The following is a 23,730-nucleotide window of genomic DNA, read 5'->3' on the forward strand; positions in this document are numbered from 1 at the left end:
GCAAGTTTAAGCAATACTTGCATTGGTTTAACCTTGGGGACAATCCACAATGCAATTGTATTCAGGAGGACCAAACACACTTCACTTAGTTTTTTGCTGCAATAGATACAATCACATTAGGGATAGTTTAAAGAGAGCCACTATTCTTGAAGGCTACAACTGGCCTTGCAACCCACATCAACTCATTCACACACGTACAATGTTCCATCATCTACCTGCATTCATATCCCTTAGTTAGGCTCTTGAGATCACTTACTCCAGGGGCATGGATGGCAATTAGCTTTCCCTTGCTTTGTTTCAACTGTCAGTATATAGCTGCCTTTGAACTTTATTTTAATTCTTATTTTCAATATAAATTCAGTTAGTTTGAGTTAGTCCTAGTTGTAAATTAGATTAGGGACTCAGCTTGGTTTCTGGTTAGGTTAATATAGATTAGGGTTTGTTAGCTTTAGTCATCTGGTTAGGTTTGTCCTAGGTCAGGGATGGTGAACCTTTTTGTGTTTGTGTGCCATATTGTAAGCATACTTAGCTTTAAAGATGTTAATGCGTGCCAAAGTTTCAGACTTCAAATAACAATATTTAAAGAAATTAAACGAATATGCTTTAATTAAAATAACTGTAAAAAAAGCTGATTGAAAAAAGGACGATCAGGTGATAAACCAAAAGGATGATTGAAAAAGACAGAAATCGTATGATACATTACATGCCAGATGATTTCTCCTTACGTGCCACTTTGGGCACGCATGCCATAGGTTTGCCACCCATCCTAGGTTATGGTAGGTAAGTTTAGTTAACTTACTAACATTTAAAAAAATATATATTTGGGTCTTGTTTGTTTGTCTCTGTCAGTCCATTCATCTCATCTAGTTTGTCATTGTGTTCATTTGCTTTCACACTGTCTGTCTAGCTGTTAAGTAGTATTAAGATTTACGATCACATTCAGTTTTATTAGTATTAAGTAGATACAAGTCTTCCTACTAACAGCCACTTGGCACCAACTTCTACACTTAGCTATTTGTGGTGGCACTCAATTATTAGTGTTCGCTACACTCAGGTTTTCTTTTAGACCCTTCAGGGGATTATGGCCTTGCAGCCTAAAAACTGCATGCCAACATCAAACAGTACTGTAGTCTTATGTACACCATTCAGAGGGATTCTACCTTTCTCTACTGTCTATCTCCTCTCCCCCTTCTTCCCCCTTTCCTCTCCGACTTCATGTATGGCCAATGTCTTTCTTGTACGTATGTATACCCTTCTGTGGAGCTCCTTTCAGCCTTTTGTGCCCTTGGGGACCTACTATTCCGTATTGTCAAAAATGACACCCTACACTAACACATGCTGGAGATGGCCCACCTAATTTTTCCACAATTTGTTTTTTCTGTTTAATGGCACAGTCTACACGCAGAAAAGGGGATTCCCCATAGGCAGCCCAATTCCAGGGGACCTATGTGAAATGGTTATAAGACAAAGTACATGATCCTCCACAGTTCCTCCCCAACATCCTTTTATATAGGAGGTATATAAATGACATCACTATGGAGGACTATATCAGACGTGACTGCGTTTGTTGAATCTGTTAATGACAACCCATATGGCTTAATCCTGGAAATTGAACAAGCTAACCCCACGGAAGTCCACTTCCTTGACATAAACATTAAGGTCAAAGGATCGGCCAGCCACACTTCCGTTTACCATAAACCGTGTTCGGTCTCCATTTACATACATGTGGGGTTGTATGACCCATTTCCATATAAGAAGGCAGTATTAACACTTTACTTAGGAGGGCATTTTCTCATTCATCTACTCCACAAGCACTAGCTGCTAAATTAATGCTTATAGAATGCATAGCAGCTATGCATGAGTACCTCAATCTTACCCATAAATTGATTGATTGATATCACCACTCAAAGCACCACTGCTGTTCGCATGCGTGGCGATAACCATCCCGATGACGAAGAACAGGTTCCTATCACATTTAATCCATACGTTAAATCATTATATACTGAGATTGACAAGAAACACCATATTCAGATCACTTACAGGAGGTGTCTGACCATCTTTGACATCCTCCACAATGGAAAAGACTCCCAGGCATTTACTGTAGCCCTCTTAGAGACTACAGGTTTGATAGGTTATTTACATCGGCTCCACCAAGTGCTCCTTGGAAGTCAGAGTACGGGAACACTGCGCTGACATACAGCACATGAGGAATACCACTGCCCTCGCAATTTACATGGCTGATCCAGACATCGAAGCGGCCTTTAACCAGACAAAAGTCATCTTCACTTCACCTCACACTGAACACCTGAGATGATTAGAGGCCATTTCCATATATAAATCTAGCCTCACGGCCACTTGCATCAATCACAAGGAAGAGTTAAATTTGTCGGTTGCACGGCAGGCCCTGATAGATACCGATATTTAAATGCAACAGCAGCTACCCACACAATTTCACGAGACACTGATTCAATAGAACACAAATATTACATTTACTCTGTTCCACTGGATATTCTGTATATTGCCTGAAGAACAACTTTAATTGGTTCAAAAATGTTTGTGATGTACTTTATCCTTCTTGCAACTCACACCAGTAACAGGTTCAAGGTACATTGTTGACTTCATCCTGGTGTTGTTTGGATGTTGATGTTTACCATTTAGCGATGCCGGCTGGTGGATGACATTATCTAATAAATTTTATATAACTCCTGAAAGATTTTGTTAATAAATGGAGGAACCATGGATCATATGGATATACTATATGCAATTTATATGCAAATTGAAAATTAAAGTGTAGTGATGGGTCACTATTATTATTTTTTTTTGTATATACATATATGCATTCCGTTTTGTCCATGTTGGAAATCGAATTATTGTCGCATGGGTCATTTTGTTTCGCGGTATCGTATCACTTTTTGACAGGTGCTTGTAAGCGGACATAGGATTGGTCGACTCTGTACCATGTGGATGTGGCTGTAGCCCCGGATGGCAGGCAATATAAAATGTGATGCTACATGTTACGAGACATTTTTTTTTGTTGGCTGGCTCACCACTTGGACAGGAGAATTGTTGGACTTCTGAGTCGTGGAAGAGGTGAGGATTGTCGCTCATCATTAAGAAGGGGACAGAGAGATGACAAATAAAAAAGAAAAAAAGGAATCCACTTGCATCTGCATGGAAGATCGGAATTTCGTCTAAGTTTCCTTACCAAGGAAAGGTTATTGTTAAGATTAATGTATAGTAACTATTAGTTCACCACAGAGAAAGTAAAGATAATTCCTTCCTTGTTTCTACGAACTACACATGGTTTGGAAAGGAAGGCCAGCGTGGGAATGACCTTGTGGTATACTCAATGATCGCCCGCATATGAGTATTGTGTAATTTATGTGATTTGTACATACTTGTGTGTGTATGTGTATGTATATATATAGATTTTGATTTGTAGTTTTAGTTTGATATAATTGTCAGTTATATACATGTTATAAGGCCTCATCGGCATATTTCATGTGGCGAGACGGGTTAATTATAGTTGTTACAAGCATAGATATCGTGTATCACTGATCCTAATTATTATAAAGGGTAATATAGATATTGACAAGATTTCAAAGTGTGCTTATCTGTAAGATCCTTTACACTCGATCCTTTACACTCTTGCCTTAACACTGTGGCTACACGCCATGCGTAAATTGTATATTTTTATATGTAATTATATCGTTTTCATATTTTATATTTTCTATTTCTTTGTTCTTTTCTTCCCAACCTAATTGTCCATTCTTCCTGGAATGTACCTACCGCTCCCACCCTTTCTTTGTTATTTCGATGACTCACCCCTAAAACAAAAGAGGGAGTGTAGCCCTGAGGGGTGAGAGAGGAAGACGTGGGTCATTCTGGAGCGAGAACTCGAGTTGGAAGGAGCGATAGTGGGGTCTCCGAGTGCGCCGAGTGCCAGAAAGATAGGGACGAGGACGATTTGAGCTGTTGTAGAGAGTGAAAGAGAAAGTGAAAGTGTTCGCTGATCCCCGTTTCACCGTGATATTTCGGCCAGTAGTTTTGTCATCGTCATCTAGTCGTGGGTACCCTCTTTCCTGTCCGTTCTTGATATTCTCTTCCTTTCATCTCTTTGTTTGTATAATATTTTTAACTTTATAATTTAAGTAATATTTAAGTAATATTGTCGGGAGGTTTTTTTTTTGTACACTAGAATTAAGGTTTATGTTTAAGGAGATATTGTCGGGAATATTTATTGTACCAGTTTCGGTATTTTTGCTTTCGAGTATTGTCAGTGGAAAAGGTGTTTGTTGGTATCCCCTGTATCCTGTTTATTTACGAGCGAAGAAAATAAAACTCATCGTGTTTTGTTTCTTTCAATTTTTCATACCACTCGTTAACCTTCTCACAACACAACATCGGGAAACATTTCGTTTGACCCTCAACACTACAAAAGTAAACAGCAAATAATATGCCCTTAAAAGATAGAAAATTTGAAAATAAAACCCCCACCATAATATTACCTCAGTGGATTGCTTTAACCATCTTATTTGTGGTATTTGATAACTTACCAAAAATAATTCCAATTGATTATCATAGTCAAATTTTCATTCCAATACCTTTTTTTTATTGAAATTGGTGAATGTTCTTAAGACACTATCTTTGTATTTAACAAAATTACAATTTTAACTTTTGTATATTAAACAATTCATTAACAAATCAATTATGGAATAAATTTAATTGTTAAATTTAAGATTAAAATAAACAAAATTTTAAAAAATTTACCTTTGTCCATTCAGAACTATCACTCTGTTTGTTTAAAAGAACATCAATCATCATTTGGATATCATCATCATTAAGAGATGCATTTTTTAACAATGTTAGAAGTTTATTTCCTGTTATATCTGATTTTTCCACACCTGTAATAAATTATTAAAACATTATGAATAAATATATATTTAGAATTTTTCTTATCACTATTATTTTTGATAACTAGATCACAAAACAGACAAGGGCTATTTGCAGATGACATAGTACTGATGGGAGACAAAACAGTAGTTGTCCAACATCAACTGGATGTGTCGAACAGGGAGCTAGAGGAATGGGATTATAGGTAAGCTGACAGAAAAGCAAGACAATAAGTACAAAACATACATCTCATATCAATTGGTAGGAAATGATATGGAATGGGAAGTCCTCTTCAAGCATTTACATTGTAGAAAAAAAAATATAAAGGAACAACACCAGAGTGAAAATAAATTAAAACCAACAACTGTAGTGCCTTTGACCGGTGTGCACACCGGTCAAAGGCACTACAGTTGTTGGTAGAAAAAAATGTTAAATAGTGAAAATATGGATTGTTATCAAAATGATCTTGAATCATATTCAAAATTTTAAAAATATGAATGCATTCCAATTGATATAAATTGATTCATTAATGAATGGCATCAAAAATAATACCTTTAATATCTTTAGCAAATGACATCAAATCATCAACTGTTGTCAAATTAAATTCATAAATATAATTCAAATATATAAAAAGCAATAAACATAAGATTTGACTGATTAAATATACATTAAATACTTTTACACACTATATAAAAAAGTTATCACTATATATAGCAGCAACCATCACTTCAAAAAGAGTGCTTTAACAAATTTTTTTTACATTACTACTAAAGATACCTTATTTTTGTAACATTTTTTCAAATGAGGCAGTTTGATTGAATCTCGTTTTGCTTTACAGTTCCAATATTTTAAATTTACTTCTATAGCAAAGGATTTTTTTCAAACTGGTGAAACACCAGGTTGAAAAAAAAATTACATGTGTAAATGAACAATAAAACAAAACTTACCTGCAACATCATTTCTGATTTTTTTCTTTTTCACAGGAGATGACTTATTGGATGAAGTAAGATTGTAAGTTTCATTTGTTTTTGACTGATCAATTTGTTTTGCAATTCTATTACAATTCTGTTTTTGTGTCTTTTCCTCTTGAACTCCATTTATTTCATTTTCTTTTTCAAGCTGTAGCTGTTCTAAATCAGATTGTTCATTCATTAATTTTTTTGTATCATTTTCCGGAAAATTTTTTGAAAAAGTAGTGGTTTGCTCATCATCTGTTTCTTCTGTTGAAGAAGAAAGTTGAGTTGCTTCATCTCTATTTAGAGAAGAAATTTTAGAAATAAAAAATTTTGATCTTTTCTTTGGTTTCACTTTTGGTTCGGTATCTGAATCTTCCATCATTGTAGATTCAGTCTTAAAGTCTGCATGATGATTAACATGTTCTAATTCAATTGATCCTTCAAGTAATTTTTCATCTTCACTACTCTTTTCTTTTCTACTTCTCCACTTTTTAAACTTCTTATCTTTTTGGATTTGTCAGATTTTACGTGATGAGATGCTTCTTGATTTCGTCGTCTTTGTTCCTCTATAGCTTCTTCATATGTTCGTTCTTTCATTCCAAATACAGAAATTAAATAAACCATAATGGCTGAGAAAACAAAAACAGCTGTACAAACCAATGCTGTATTTATATCCATCATAACAGTGAACAGCAGCAATATCTGAAATAAAAAATACTGACTTAGAATTTAAAGGAACTCATAATTATACAATCATTCAAATCAACTTTAGAATTTTCAGAAATAATCATTTTACACCTTAATTTCCTTCAGTTTGATTTTATTTAGTATTATGCACTAATTAAAGTTATTTTTCAGATAATTATGATAAAAAGAACTTTACTGACATTGAAAATATTTGAAAACACCAGATGCAGACATTGCTTTGAAAACATTTGACTTATTAGATTCCTGCCACATTCTAGACTGATGCAAATAAATTTGACTATTAAAGAGAAACTTCGATCAAATACACTTAATAGTATAAAACTGTATAAATAAAAATGATGTTACAGAAAGACAAATTTGGATTCTTATTCAAATAAAAAGAGATTAATACTGAAATTAAATAAAAATTAAAAACAATTTTCTTGTATTCTCTGACCATCATAGCCATAATTAGTATGATGGCCAGAGAATTGATATGGATATTTTAAGTAAAAACTAAATTTAGATTTAACATAAAGGATATTATTCTTCCATATTTCCATATGCCATAATATTTAAAATTGCTTTTAAAATGAAATGATCATGGAGTTATTTAAATTTCAAATGAAATATTTTGAATTTATTACTGTTAGTTAAAAAGAATGTTGACTCAATAATTTAAGATCTTAGAATTAAAAATTTACTGGTCAAATCCTGCTGAGTCACCACTACATACCCTTTTTGTAATGTGAAGGCATTTGGAAAAGGGAGTTGGCCAACATAATATTGGGTCTAACAGTTACACTGTTATTAGTAGCCATCTTAGCAAAACATTACCTTAGGCTTGTTCTTGTTTATAACAAATACACTTTGTAACAAAATGTATTTGTTATAATAATTCTATTATTACTTATTATAATATTAATGTTTACTACGTAAAATTCATTAACTTCTTTAATGAAATTTAATTAAAAAGATTAGTCTGAGCCTGCATAATAGCAACTTCCCAATGATAGGTTAAAAGAACAAGACTTAGATCTTTACACACATTTAAAAAAGAAAATAGGACTGAATATGCAGTTGCAGAGTACAATACTATTCAAACAATAAATAATGTTCCTCCATTAAGTTAATCTTGTGCATTTCCTAACCCTGAAAACACCCTTAATTATGCAAAGGATGTAATAAAGGCTTTAATTTGGAATTTGATATTCTTTTCCAGAGGTTACAAATTAATCACAAGCTGATTATTAATCATTCTAAATCAGCTCCTCCAACTTATCAAGTGATAATTAAGTTGCAAATAAATTGGAGCAATTGGTAAATAATTTTATCAGGAGGAAAAAGTCATTTTAAATTTAAAAAGTAACATCAAAAAATAAATGTGTTTAAAGGAACAATAACTTGATTAACAATAATTCAGGATGATTATGGCAACACATTCAATTCCATCAGAAACTGCTAGCTTTTTGTACGTTTTTGGTATAAAATTTTTATTCAAAACTGAAGAACATTCTATTACCATACTAAAAAATTTTTAGAAATTTTAAGTAATATACTTCAATCTCATTCATGGCCAATCATATTTGATTGATTAATTTTCAGTGTCATCTGCCTATATTTTGAAAAACTGTTAATTTTTAAATTTGGCACTAGAGTTAGGCAATAGGCACCATCTCTTATTAAAATTAATAATTATAATATTTAATTAATTAATTTAGATTAAACTAGGAGAAAAGAATTGGCCTGAAGCGGGACTCAAACCTGCAACTCCCACTTACCGTGCGGACGCGCTGCCAGTTATGGTACCTGGACCTTCAGTCCGATCTCCTCTTCCAACATATATAAGACTGAGATATAACCATTGATGGATATTACAGCACCAACTGGGGACACATCTGCACCCACTGCCAGAAACATCCACTCAAGGCACTCAGTTGGCCATTGCAACCCCGGCAAGGTATATATCTACAAATATACGTCAAATGAAACCAGATATCATAAGCAAATACACCAAGAACTGCCATAAATGATCGGGCTAAATTTTGGATATATGATTATAGATTAGAAATAAATTTGGCACTAGAGTTAGGCATTAGGCGCCATCTCTTATTAAAATTAATAATTACAGTAGAGCATCGATTATCCGACCCTCGATCAACCATCACATCGGTTAACTGACCACGTTCTAGTCGGCAAATTCAAATGTTCACTGGTGATGTGATGCTACAATATTTAGCTGTCTCTTGACTACTTTTATTATTATTAAATTCCTACTATTAGTTCACTCTCTCTCTATATATATTTATTTATATATTTATACATCTTGTTCAAATTTTCAGTTGTTAATAAAATACTTTTTATTCATCCACTCAAGTTCAAATACATTTTTTGAAACTTGTAGTGGATGACACTTGATGTTACAGTAGAGTCGTTAATCGGAATCGCCGGTAATCGGCACGATTTTCAGTCTGACTGTGTCGTGCTGAATCAAACGTTTTTGATACTAAATTTACTTCTAAAGTATAATTTTCATGTTTTTATATTCTTCAATATATTTATTTTGTTTGTACAAAATGCAGAAATAATTTTTAATGATACGATAGCCTCTATTATTATTATAAAAATTTTCGTTAGGCTTAAAATCGACGAAAATTCAACACGAAGCGACACACAACGGAGAAAAATTTGAACATCGGACAGGTTAATGTATTTTTTCGTACATAATGGGTAATCGGAACAAATGACTAATCGGAACAACCCCAGTCCCCAATTGATTCCGATTTTCGACTCTCTACTGTAACACAGGTTTTCAAATATTAATTCATTAATTAATTAAATTTAAACTGTGATGCCCATCAGCAATATGCTGATTTGGACCGATAGAGAGCACAAGGAGAAAAAAAGCAAACTTTGTAATTATTCAATAAGAAGTAACTAAAATAAAATTTTTCTTTGGCCTAAGAAGGAATTGACTTTAGAAATTTTTTTTACGTTACTTGTTTTTGTTAAATTTTTGTGTGTTTTAGCTGACAACACTGGCTCGACCATAAAAGAGAGGCCAGTATTTAAACCAGGCTTAATTTTATATTTATTTTGTGCAAAATAAAGAAATAATTTTTAACAATACAATAGCGACGATTATTATTTTAAAAAACTTTTGTTAGGCTTAACATCAATGAAAATTCAATGCAAAGTAGGTTAAGAGTGATATACTAATATACTTATTACATGGGATATACTAATATACCATACTAATAATGTATTTTTTCATACTTTTCGGTTATCCGTTTTTTTCAGTTATCCAACCAACCCCAGTCCCCAATTGAGTCAGATAATCGATGCTCTACTGTATAATATTTAATTAATTAATTTAGATTAAACTGGAAGAAAAAAAAAAAAATCAGCCTGAAGCAGCACTTGAACCCACAACTCCCGCTTACCGTGTGGACGCGCTGGGGTTATACCTTGCCAGGGTTGCGATGGCCAACTGAGTGCCCTGAGTGGATGTTTCTGGCAATGGGCGTGGATGTATCCCCAGTCGGTGCCATAATAACCATCAATGGTTATATCTTAGTCTTATATATGCTGGAAGAGGAGATCGGACTGCAGGTCCGGGTAGCGTAACTGGCAGCACGTCCGCACAGTAAGCGGAAGTTGAGGGTCCAAGGCCCCGCTTCAGGCAGATTCTTTTCTTCCAGTTTAATCTAAATTAAATAGTATAATTATTAATTTTAATAAGAGATGGCACCTAATGCCTAACTCTAGTGCCAAATTTATTTCTAATCCATAATCATAAATCCAAAATTTAGCCCGATCATTTAATGCAGTTCTTGATGTTTTTGCTTATGATAATTGGGTTTTGTTTGATGTATATTTGTAGACAGTTGATTCAAAACTGGATGGTTGTCAACCCTAGCTACTAAGGATAGGTTAGGTTAGTTAAATTGTACACCTGAGAATAAGAGGCAACCTGTCTGAGGTATTAAGGGAACAGAAGAAAGTGCATAACACCCAAGCATTTTTACTTTAATTCCATGTAGCTAATGAATATACAGTAGAATCTCATTTTAACAAATTACTCAGGCTGCTAAAAATCATATGGTGTTCCGAGAATTCATTATACAGCGGGTGATCGGTTAATGAACAGTTTAGACTGCGAACAAATCGGACAACGAACACTTTTGTGAAAGATTTTTATGTTCAGACGACAAACACATTTTTGGATAACGAACACTTTGCAGAATAAATGCAAGGAACAGCAACATAAAATAACAAATAACAATTGGTCTTCACTTGTTTCCAGGTAACAATTTAAAACCTTTTGGAGCATTGGTGACTTCGACATCAACGCTCGACCCAGTATATACTGATCGGATAATGTTCCTCCGAACTTTGAAACTCTCCCTTGTAATTCCAGCCTTTTGTTTGCCTTTGACAAATAATTTTTTTATAGTCTTCATGAGACTGTCAGACACACACTCATTACGTTTTGCATCAGTTTTTATTTTTGAAAGTTGAGAGTTTAACCATCCCATCAGATATTTATCAATGTTTCAACACCAAATTTAGAATTTCATCCAGGCTTCACATTTACATAATTTTTTGCACTAGTCGATTTCTATTTTCTGAATTTTTGTAAGTGCTTTTCTGAACTTTAGTTAAAAAAAACTGATATTATGTTGCTGATGTTGCTAGGCAGTATGGCTTGAACAGGTCTACAGTAGGCACAATCTTATCTAAGATATAATCAAGAAGACTTAAACAGCTAAAGGAGTAACAAAAATTACATCTGAGAAACAAACGACATTGAAGATTTGTATAAGATAATATCTTATCCCTTGTAAAGTCCATGAGAGGCAGTACACAAAAAAATAACACTCACTTATTTTTTTCACGTGATTAGCAATATGCAGGATTCTTTCGGATTCCAAGTCTTAATGTTATTGTGAGGCTCTGGACAGGTCCGAACCTCACTGAAATTCGCGTTGAAATCATTTATTTTTAAGGAAAAAATAATCTTTTTTTTAGAGGAAAAAGATAGAAGTTAGAAACAGTTTTTCTTAATGAAAATGATGTAAACTTTTAAACAATAGAACAACAAAGAAATGAAGATAGTCTATCTCCAAATGAGAATCGAATTAAACTCTGATTTTGACCTCTCCCACGCCCCCGAAAGGTTTCAAATTGTCACCAGGTGACGAGGAGAGACCAACTGGAAAGTGGAATCGGAGGAAAACAGATAAAATCCAAGAATTCAAGGATGCAATGGCTTTTTCTCCCGAAAGTTCCAAGTGACGGATCTATTGTTGTGTGTGTGTCTCGTGCCCATCTTCATCTCCGTCTCCCGATCTCGGATCGACATCTTTCCATCAACGGAAGTCAACTGCTTCATCCTGGAGTCGTCGAGATGTCGAGGGAACTGGCCATTCGCAACCCAGGGGCACTCCTTCAAAATGGGACTATATTGGAAAAGAGAGGAAGACCCATAAGCTGCTGCCGACCTAGAACTTCCAAGATTGCGGAAATCTTATAAGCTTCTTTCGTGTTAAACGGTTTCTTGTAACCGTAGAGTCTGTCTCAGTGCCGATCGCCCACATACGACCCTTCGCGACCGCTCAACCCTCTTGACATAGTTGACACCCTGTCGGCAACCCTATATTATACAATATCCCAAACTGGGGTTAGGAATCGAGTGAATACAGAAGAAAAGAACACGCTCGCGACAAATAAGAAAAGACAGACTTGTAATCTCACACTAAATTATAAACTAAAAAGGAAAGGAAGAATAGCAAGAGAATTTAGTATGATAGAGGAGGTTATAAAGAATACCTGGGTTCTCTATTTGGTATTGACGCTCTTCTGGTGGGAAACTACTCTAAATCGTTTCTTGATGATCTTTTTCAGATCTCTTCAAAGATTCTCCTTATACAAGGGACATTCTCTCTCTCTCCTTAAGTTAGCAGGGTCTCTTCTCTTTCTGTAGGCCACCTTCGTCTCCCTTTATCCTTCTAGACGATGAGCAGGAGTGTAACTTTCACACGTCCACCTTCACTGAGAGTCCAACCCAAGAATGAACCTTATCATTCTAGTAGCCTCAGGGTCTTCACTTCCCATTGTTAACGTGGCTCATGGAAAGGGTTACCCCACCCACAGGAAGGAATGTTAATAGAAAATTCGAGAAAACAAAAAGAACAAAGAAGAAACAAAACTTAAAACTAAACTTATATCTAATATATACATTAATATGGCATATTGCCACAACATCAAGTGATTCTTTGGTGTGTATAATTTGTAATCAATTATGTAGCTATAGCAACTGGTGTTATCACATGTTCTGTAAATGTGGAAACAACATGTACAGTGAGTACATACGAATGTTGTCTGGTAATTCTTATTCAAACTTTTTGGATTTGTTAAAATTTAGCAAGTTGTTAAAGAAATTAGATGTTTTGAGCTAAAAAAAGTTTTATTTTATCTTTCCCCTTTGATGTTGTATTCATTTATATGTCAAATAAACTTATAATATAGATAAGAGTGATTTAAATTCAGTTATGGAGCAACTACAAGTAACCAAAGAATACACCTTCTAGAATGTAGAACTGATAAGGGTTTTGAAAAAATTTTGATTAATGCTGTTGAAATTGCAAAAGAACTGAAAATTCAATTGAATACATATCATTGCCTCAACACCGGAACATATTAACCAAAACGCTCTAACCTGTTACTGGGGCGTGCACTCTCCAGACGACCATCAACACAAAAAAAAATCAATGGAAATCGTTTGCTACTAACATTGAATTTGGTTTTCTTCAAACTACAGTCCAGAGGTTCAAATTTACCTGATGATGAACCAGTATTTCAGTTCGAAAACGTTAGTAACAAACAATTTTCATTGATTTTTTGTGTTGATGGTCATCTGGAGAGTGCACACCGGTAACAGGTTAGAGCATTTTGGTTAATTCAATTGAATTTTGAAATACAAAGAAACAGAAAGAAAAAACAAACTCAACAGTTCAAATATGAATGTCGAGATGAGGCTTTGCAAGATCCTCAGCAGAATTCAAAAAAATTGAATTTTACTATTGTGTCTTGGCTATACAGTCAATTGAAGCAAGGTTTGAACAACTACAGCAGCATAACATTCTATTTGGATTTCTTTATGATGTATATAATATCACTAAAAAACAACTGCTGATGTACCAAATGATTGCAAAAAATCTTGTAAATGTTTTGACTCAATGCTAATAAAAATTTTGATGCAGAGGATCTCTGCACTTCAAGCAATAGCTCAAACTTCCAAAATCCATGCCACCACAAGAAGTATCATTCTTTATAGTACAGCAAAAGCTTGTCGACTGCATAGCCAACATTTTTGTTACACTAACAATTCACATGACACTTCCAGTTTCAGTAGCAAGTGAATAACATAGTTTCTCAAAGTTAAAACTTGTTAAAACATACTTGCATTCAACAATGTCCCAAAACAGGTTAACAGATTTAGCAACAATTTCAATCAAACACAAATACATTAGATACAAAGGAAGTAGTAGAAAAATTTGCAAAATTGAAAGAAAGAAAAATTAAAATTTGATTTTCGTATATTATACATATTGTGTATTACTTCGTATATTATTATATTAAAGCATGCCAAAATAATTTTTTATATTTAAAAATTTTATTTTAAAAAATAATCTGACTTGTGAAATAAGAGAGACTTGTAAACCTTGCCTAGGGTGCAAAATATCCTAGCACCAGCCCTGTTCCCATTTAAGAAAATTTCCTGCTTAAGTAGACAGAAATCCTGGTCTACAGGAAAAAAAACTTGCTTAACTTTTTCAACTATCATATTGAAAATTTTGTACATTTAATTGCATATGGAAGAGAAAGAAACATTACAATAGAAAATATAGAAAATTTCATGTCATTTTACACACAATTTAGACTACTTTGAACACTGATTTTATAATTGTGTTACAGGGTACAAATAATTTAATAGAATTTGATTTAAGACATCTATATGTAGGCTTACCAGATTGTGAAGTCCCAAAAACAGGTTAACATTAATTATTTATATTAGAAGATTGTTAAAACGAATGTAGAAAATCGTCCATTGTTACAAGGGACAAAAACCGATCAAAGATCGGATTTGACGCGTTAGTCATTTGAAACCGCAACGCATGAAAAAAAAGGAGAAAGATGTCGAAAGACAAAAAGGCCTAATGTAAAATAAAACGCAATAATTGTAATGAGTAATGATTGTAGACGAATGTCCTCCAGTATAGATGGACCTTTGACAAGTCACTCGTATACGAAATTTAGATCATTAAAATTAGGAAAAAGGGAAAAGTTAATTATAAAAAGGAACTTCGTATCAAAGCATTGAATTTCAAAAATCTCTCAGACTAGACGACAATAGGGAAAATATGAGCGCAAGTTTCAAAGTTCCATCAATTCTTTCCATCCTGAGTAAACGGAGGGTGTCAAGTAAAATTCGTCGAGGCTGCTCTTTCTCGTGACTCGAACAGGGGTCGTTTTTCGCTTGGAAACAAGCGAGGGACCAATCGAGAAGAGAGAAAGGAAGGACGTGGAGCCAATCAACATGAACAATACAAAAAAGGGAGATTGAAGTAATCGCCGAATTGGAAAGACAAGAGACTTTTTCCGAGAGGTTTCAAGGGAAACAAGAGGTGTTCCAAGGTGTCCATTGAAAGGTCCGCTGACGCCAACCGACGAGTCGCTGCACCAGCCGCTGCCCCGGAGCCTTCTATCGAGCGACGATAGGAAACACATCGGCACAAAAACGTTCGAACGTTTACCTTTGTAACGATCTGTGCATAGTGTGAGTTGTTTTATGTTTAAATAAACGGGTTTCTTTGTGAGACACTTATTGTCTGTGTCACCTCCCTCACACCCACACATGAACGACCCTAGACCATCCTGTCGCGGGATTAACGATCCCCCCCTAAAGGTCGGCGAACTTACAAGATGTTCCCACTACGACTGGGATTGTCCCAGTTTGATGATGTGGTTCCTGGCCAGTTTGTCATTTTGTCTTCGTTATTTGGTAAAATTTTAAAAGTGCAGAATATACAAGTAGCAAAAATAGTGCAGCCTCGGGTAAAATGATTTCACAACTAAAATATCCCCTCTGTTACACTCAATGTTGCCAATCTAAATATTTTGTATTTAGATCCAAGTATTTTTAATGTTATCTAGATGTTTACCCTCAAAATTTATAGCATGTGGCCTAATGAATTTAGATGTTTTTATTTTTTCATCCCAATATTTTTCCAGTTTATAATAGCATGTGGCCTACGAGATCCAGATATATAGTTTTATTTCATTTTTTAGATATTTAGATATTTTGTTTCAATTAGAGTTGGCAATACTGAAACTTATACTGTCACGTCATTGTTGCACACATCCTATCTTAGTTGAGTTCAAATTGCTAGCAGACATTTGCAATTATTTTGTACTGTACACTAAATTAAATTTAATCTCCAAAATGCCAAAATGAAACTGTCTTTACTGATGGATTAAAAAAGGATTATCTGTTTTTGAAAAAAGTTTGAGATTGTATGACAAAGTGAAATATGAACTGTGCTTTTCAGAATTTTCAGTAACTCATGGTGGGTTTTCGGACACTAAAAATCACTTGAAATGTGCAAAACACAAGGCAAGCCTAGCAGCAGCAGAAGGAACTTCATCAAATATATTGTCATATTTTAAAAAAGGTACAGATTTAAGTGACAAAGAATTTTTAATAGCAGCTAAAGAAGCAACTTTTGCATTTTATGTTCCTTTCACAGCTTTAAGTCAGCTGATTGTTCATCTAAATTAATTTCGAAGCTCTTTGAAACAAAGTTTAGACTAGCCAGACAGTGGCATAGCTAGGGGGTGTGGTAGGTGCGGTCCACACCGGGCCCTGGAAAGCAATAAGCCCATGGGGGACTCAAAATCACAAGAAAAAAAAGACCCAAAAAATTTTTCACAGCAATCAGAACAAAGCAAAATTTGGCATTTGGATGCTAGAGCTGGGGCCTCTATTACACAGGAAAACCAGCAACTCAACTGTAATCTAGTTATACACTATATAAACCACTACACAAAAATATTTTAGTCCGTTTACGTAAACAAAACAAAAAATATACCTAACGCATCATTCATCAAACAAAAGAAATTGAACGTCTAAACGCAATGTTTTTAATGGAATAAATAAATTCAAAAGCTGAAATTTATAGAAAAAAATTACTTGTTTTTGTTTGGACGTTTCCGATTACCATTACAGAAAAAGGACACACCTGCAAAAAAATTTTTTCAGGGGCCCACAAATCTGGTTCTGCACTGGGCCTGGAGAACAGTAGCTACACCACTGTAGCCAGAACAAAAATGTGAAGCTGTCTTTGTTAATGTGATTGAACCAAAATGTTGTTTCAGCAGCTTTGTGAAGATTTAACTAAAACAAATTGTGATGGTATCAGTAGAGATTCTTCCAACAGGAAAGAAATTAAAACTGTGCCAATCGTTTTGAGGTACTTTGTACCAGATTATAGCATAAAAGTTAAACTTTCAAACTTTCAATCAGTTCCCAGTGAAACTGCAGAAATACTGATAAATCATTTAATGTCAGTTATAAAAACTCATAATATAGCAAAAATATTATTGGATTTTGTGGAGATAATTGCAATACTAATTTTGGAGGTATAAGAGAAGAGGTATAAGAAGTATAATTTTGGAGGTTCATAGAGGAGAAAATACTATTTACAGTAGATTGAAGAAGGAACTAGGAAGAAATGTTGGCACTGGTTGCGGTGCTCACATTGTACATAACTACCTTCAAACTGCAGTTGATGTTCTACCTATTAAAGAAGCTTTAATGGTCAAAATTTATGAATATTTCCACATTTATACCGTTCGAGTCACTGAACTAAGAGTTCTGTGAGTTTGTAGATATAGAGTATAAAAAGGTTCTTCAACATGGCTGTTTACGACGAAAATGCACTGTATACGAAATCACAATAATTGCTCAATAAAACGATCTTTATTGATTTAAACTCTCTCAAATGACTCAAGCAATACAATTTGGATCCCTCTTGAATCCGATACACAAAACAACATGGCGACAACGACAGACGACTCACATAAAAAACACGCAAAAAAAAGCGCCCCGTCACAACATTAAAGTTTTCCAACAAAAAATAAAAAATAATTTAAACATTACCCCCAGCCTTGACACCTGCAAGGTATCAATTACCTGTAGCTGGAGCGAACCGACAATCATTCGAATCTTAAATATTACTTAATTATTACTGGGTAGTGGACACAATTTTGTAACCGGTCTTATTAGCTTTCCAGTTGACGTGAATACAGTAACAACTCTTACGCGACTGTCACTACCAGGATGGGTCTGTATAACACGGCCAATTTTCCATTGGTTTGGAGGAAGTTGTTCATTTTTTAGTAACACAAGGTCACCAATTTCCAAATTCGGTGAGGAACGATACCATTTACGACGTTGTTGGAGAGTTGTCAAATACTCTGCATTCCACCGTTTCCAGAAGTGTGAAACTGTTTGTTGTACTAGAGTCCAACGTTTCAGTCTAGGGAGAGCTATATCACTCAAATCAGATTCTGGAATAGCAATCAAGGGTGCACCTATTAAAAAATGACCAGGGGTTAATACCTGCAAGTCATTGGGATCGCTTGACATTGGACAAAGGGGACGAGAGTTTAAGCATGCTTCCACCTGTGTTAACAACGTTACAAACTCTTCGTACGTTAACAATGTAGATCCTATAACTCTCTTCAAATGGAACTTCATTGATTTTACGGCAGATTCCCAAATTCCTCCAAAATGTGGGGCGGCTGGTGGATTAAAAATCCAGGTTATACCTTCACTAGCGATGAAATGAGCCAATTCACTACTCTTGTCGATAAGTGACACATTTTTATAAACTTCTTTCAGTTCTTTACCCGCCCTTTTGAAGTTGGAAGCACAGTCACTCACCATTTTAACTGGTTTTCCTCGACGCGCAATAAATCTCTTCAGCGCAGCTAAAAATGTTGGTGTAGATAGGTCACTAACCAACTCAAGGTGTACAGCCTTTGTGGAAAAACATACAAATATAGAAACATAGCACTTTGACGATCGAACACCCCTTCCACCTCGTAACTTAAACAAATAAGGACCAGCATAATCTAATCCAGTAATAGTGAAGGGCCGACTGGGTTGCACTCTAGGGGCTGGTAAATCACCCATTAACTGAGAGGCAGTTCTTCCCCTGGTTCTTACACAGGTAACACACTTATGTATAACATTACGAACTACACTTCTTCCGGACAATATCCAAAACTGCATTCTAAGAATACTCAAAAGCAACTCTTGGCTAGCATGTAGGTAAACTATGTGATAGTACGTTATAATAAGATTCGTGACATGACTCTTAGAGGGAAGCAAGACTGGATATCGTCGTGTTTCAGGAAGATTGGCATTCTTTATCCGACCTCCCACGCGGATAACACCTACAGCATCCAAGAAGGGAGTCAACTGAATTATTCCACTGTGAACACTTATCTCCTTGCCTAACCTTAAACAAGACATCTCCTCCCTAAAATATGATTGTTGTACAGACTTAATTATTGACATAATAGCTGTCTTTACTTCACTAGTAGTTAGAAAACCATGTAAACGGTTTTCTGGAGGGTTACGGCAATTATGCAGGAACCTCAAACATAATGATACGACGCGATATAATCTGGACCATGAAGAAAACCTTTTAAATATCCCATCTTCTTCAACTTCACAAGTAGCCGTCGTGTATGTCTTCTTCTCCTCAAGGTATATCTTCTCATCATCAACAGATTTTTCAGGTTCAGACCAAAGTTCAGGATTAATCTGTCTTAACCACTCTGGTCCCTGGAACCAAATCTCACAGTTAACTAACTCAGAAGGAAGAAATCCTCTTGTCGCACAGTCCGCAGGATTATGACTTCCACCAACGTGTCTCCACTTCACGGTAGGAATTGCGTTCTGAATTTTTTCGACTCTATTGGCAACAAACGGTACCCAACGATAAGACTCAGATGAAATCCAAGCTAATACAACGGTGGAATCCGACCATGCAAATATGTCACGTATGGGAACATCAAGATACTTCAATACTGTTTGCAATAAATTAGCCAATAGGACAGCAGCACAAAGTTCCAACCTGGGAAGAGATTGTACCTTAAGAGGAGCAACCTTGGTTTTGGATGTCAGTAAAGTGACCTTTACGTCACAATTAGTTGACATTGTTCTTGTATAGACTACAGCACAGTAAGCCTTCTCTGAGGCATCGCAGAATGCATGGATATCAAGGACGTTTAACCTTGGAAGTGAAACAAACCTCGGAATCTTTAAGTTCCCAAGAAGGGTTAACTCATTTCGAAATAACTTCCACTTATGCTCCACTTCAGCAGTGATGGGCTCATCCCATGAAAGTTGACACTTCCACAACTCTTGAATCAGAATCTTTGCATATACAACACATGGAGCAAGCCAGCCCAAGGGATCAAAGATTTTTGCTAAATCCGAAAGGATTTCTCTTTTAGTATAACCTGCTTGCTCATCTGAATATGGAATAAAAAATCTGAAACAATCCTCCTGAGGAATCCAGTTGATTCCTAAGATCTTGATTCCATTATCCTCTTGAAGCTTTACAGACTCAGAAGAGTCTCTTAATTCCTTAGGTATCTTCTCTAGTACCGATGGGTCATTTGAAGTCCACTTGCGTAACACAAATCCTCCTTTAGTCATCAGGGCCGTTAATTGGTCGACCAGCAACTGACACTCCTCGGTGCTTTGTGCACCTGATAACAGATCATCTACATAAAAATCTCTTATAATAGCCTTAGAAGCAAGGGGAAAATTGTCTCCCTCGTCATCCGCAAGTTGATGAAGCGTCCTTGTAGCCAGAAAGGGTGCGGGTGTTGTGCCGTAGGTAACTGTAACAAGTCTATATTCATGAATTGGATCACTAGCATCATTTCTCCAAAATACTCTCTGAAAATCTCTATCCTTTTCGTTAATCAATATTTGTCTAAACATTTTCATTATATCAGCAGTAATGACGATGGGAAAGGTTCTAAACCTCATCAAAATTGGGAATAACTCTTGTTGAATCCTAGGACCAACCATTAAAATGTCATTCAATGACACGCCTGAAGAAGATTTCGTCGATGCATTAAAGACCACACGTAACTTCGTTGTTGTGCTAGATTCCTTCATAACTGGATGATGCGGAATATAATAGGAAATACCGCTTGATCCTGACTGATCAACTAATTCCATATGGCCTAGCTCTATGTATTCTCGCATGAACTCCTTATACAACTCATATGTTTCTGGTGTTCGACTGAGCTTATACTCTAAAGCCTTAAATCGTTGTAACACCAACTCCTTAGTATAGCCCAAACACGAGGGGTTCTGTTTAAAGGGAAGTCTCACAACATAACGTCCACTCTTATCCCGGTAATGAGTATCTCGAAAATGATCTTCACATTCTTGGTCCAACTTAGACATTCGCCTTGCCTCCGGGACAGAGTCCAATGCCCAAAATTTCTCAACTAACTCCTTAGTGGTCAATTGAATATTATTCACAGAGAATATAGGTTGATTGATGGTATGGAGAAAGGCAGTTCCCGCAATAATCCAGCCGAGTTTGGTGCAAACAGCAAACGGCAGTGTCTCCTTTCTCCGTATTATATCTCCCTTTAGCATTGTAAAGAAAACATTAACACCCAATAGAATGTCAACTGGTCTTGTTTCAAAAAAGAATGGGTCGGCCAGAACTAGGTCATTAAAATTGTTCAGAAGATGTGGAGGGAGAGGTACATTAGGAACATCCGACGTTATTTTTTTAATCACGAATGCTTTTGTACTAAATTTCAAGTCTGAACTAAAATGGGGGGTAAAGGTCAACTCTATTTCACCAGAAGTCACAGCATGAAAAGATCCCAAGCAAGAAATCCGAACATTAGCACTGTTTTTCGTCAAACACAGTCTATTGATACAGTCTTCTGTTACAAAGGATGCCTCAGAACCGCTATCCAGTAAAGCTCGACAAGTTACGAAATTTCCAGATGAGTCGCTTACCTTGACTAGAGCAGTACAAAGTAAGACCTGTTTAGTTCCTTTAAGACCTACTCCGATAGTACTCGAAGGATCAAAAAGTCCAGCACAAGTAGTGGTAGTTGGACTCGATAAATCATATGGCGTCGTTTGGGAGGGAGGAGCATCAGTCAAGGGTGGACTAAATGCCTTCCCAGAATTCAGAGTTGAAGACACTTCAGAGTCTCTACTGATATGTAACATGGTATGATGTAATTTACCACATAGTCTGCATCTACTTAAGCTCATGCAGGTTTTAGCTTGGTGTCGAGCAGTAAGGCAATTAAAGCATAGTCTATTCCTTTTAACTACATCTATCCTCTTCTGAGTGCTCATCTGTGTGAACCTTGAACATTTCGATAAGGAGTGCTCATTCTTACAAAGAAAGCAAGTATTACTACCAGATACCAATGATGTCACTTTGGGATACGAACCACTTCTCGGTTCCTTAGGTGGCAACTTAATAACTTGAAGGGTTCTCGCATGATCCTTCAAGAAGGTAAGCAAGGTCTCTAGCGTGCCCAGCTCATCCTTCTTTAAGGTACGTTCCCACCAACTCCTAGTATTTTTATCGAATTTTTCCGTAATTAAATAAACTATTAGCACTTCAGAAAACCCGGTAATATCCTGGTCAAGCACACTCAACGATCGGACGCATTCATTTGTAATATCCACAGCTTGTAATATAGACTGAGATGAATCAGTGATACTCGGAATGGTTATTAATTTCTTGATCAAAGCATTTACCAGCTCACGTTTATTAGAAAACCGCTCGCGTAAGAGCTCCATTGCAGTTTCATAGTTAGAATCCAATATCGGAAGTGACTGTATAATTTTCAAAGCATAACCCCTACAAGATGATTTTAAATATTGTAATTTCTGACAATTCGACAGATTAGAATTATTGTCCACACTAGCCTTAAACAGGTCATGGAACGATAACCAGTCCTCAACATTTCCACTAAAGGTCGGAAGAGACAATTTCGGAAGTCTTACATCCGGTACCTGTGATTTTAAACTATCGGCATCACTTGTGGAATTAACTCGTTGTTTAGAGTTCTTCCGTTCTACCGTTAACCAAAGTTCGTCAATAGTCTCTTCAATAGATTGCTGTTCCTCTATATACATTTCAATTTCCTTATCGTTACATTGCGAAAAGACCTCGTGAAATACGTCATGTAATTCAACCCTAAGTTTCTTAATTTTAGTTTGGAACAGTTCTATTTGGGTATCGTCTGCGACCTCAACACCAGCACTTATCCTTTCCCTAAGCTTGGTAGTGTTGGACTTAAGGACTTTCTTTTTGGTCAACGCACACTTAAGACCCTCCATAACACCGGGTAATAATAAAAGGTCAACTCACTTGCTCGAGCGATTTAATCCTATCTCTGCGGAGTTAATCCAGAAAAGGGGAGTACCAATACTCGAAGGAGAAAGTTTCCAAAGTTTCCAATCCAGCAGAATATGCTACACGTTCTATTTGGGTATCGTCTGCGACCTCAACACCAGCACTTATCCTTTCCCTAAGCTTGGTAGTGTTGGACTTAAGGACTTTCTTTTTGGTCAACGCACACTTAAGACCCTCCATAACACCGGGTAATAATAAAAGGTCAACTCACTTGCTCGAGCGATTTAATCCTATCTCTGCGGAGTTAATCCAGAAAAGGGGAGTACCAATACTCGAAGGAGAAAGTTTCCAAAGTTTCCAATCCAGCAGAATTTGCTGGAACAGTTCTATTTGGGTATCGTCTGCGACCTCAACACCAGCACTTATCCTTTCCCTAAGCTTGGTAGTGTTGGACTTAAGGACTTTCTTTTTGGTCAACGCACACTTAAGACCCTCCATAACACCGGGTAATAATAAAAGGTCAACTCACTTGCTCGAGCGATTTAATCCTATCTCTGCGGAGTTAATCCAGAAAAGGGGAGTACCAATACTCGAAGGAGAAAGTTTCCAAAGTTTCCAATCCAGCAGAATATGCTACACGTCCATTACAGTATCCGCTGCACTCCGTTACAATCCGTTGCGATCCGTTGCCATCC

At 35.9% G+C, this 23,730-nt stretch overlaps 1 protein-coding gene across 1 annotated transcript in view; it reads right to left on the reverse strand.

The window, feature by feature from the left end:
• LOC136983572 (putative leucine-rich repeat-containing protein DDB_G0290503) overlaps positions 1 to 23,730 on the reverse strand; it is a 71,805-nt gene that overhangs the window by 39,806 nt on the left and 8,269 nt on the right. The window contains 3 exon segments of the mRNA XM_067280366.1: positions 4,771 to 4,904; positions 5,841 to 6,359; positions 6,362 to 6,551. Coding sequence (XP_067136467.1) covers positions 4,771 to 4,904; positions 5,841 to 6,359; positions 6,362 to 6,530 — 822 coding nt within the window. The 5' untranslated portion in view covers positions 6,531 to 6,551.

Source organism: Centruroides vittatus, unplaced genomic scaffold (genome assembly GCF_030686945.1).
Source record: "Centruroides vittatus isolate TY-2023 unplaced genomic scaffold, ASM3068694v2 contig_883, whole genome shotgun sequence".
Taxonomy (NCBI): domain Eukaryota; kingdom Metazoa; phylum Arthropoda; class Arachnida; order Scorpiones; family Buthidae; genus Centruroides; species Centruroides vittatus.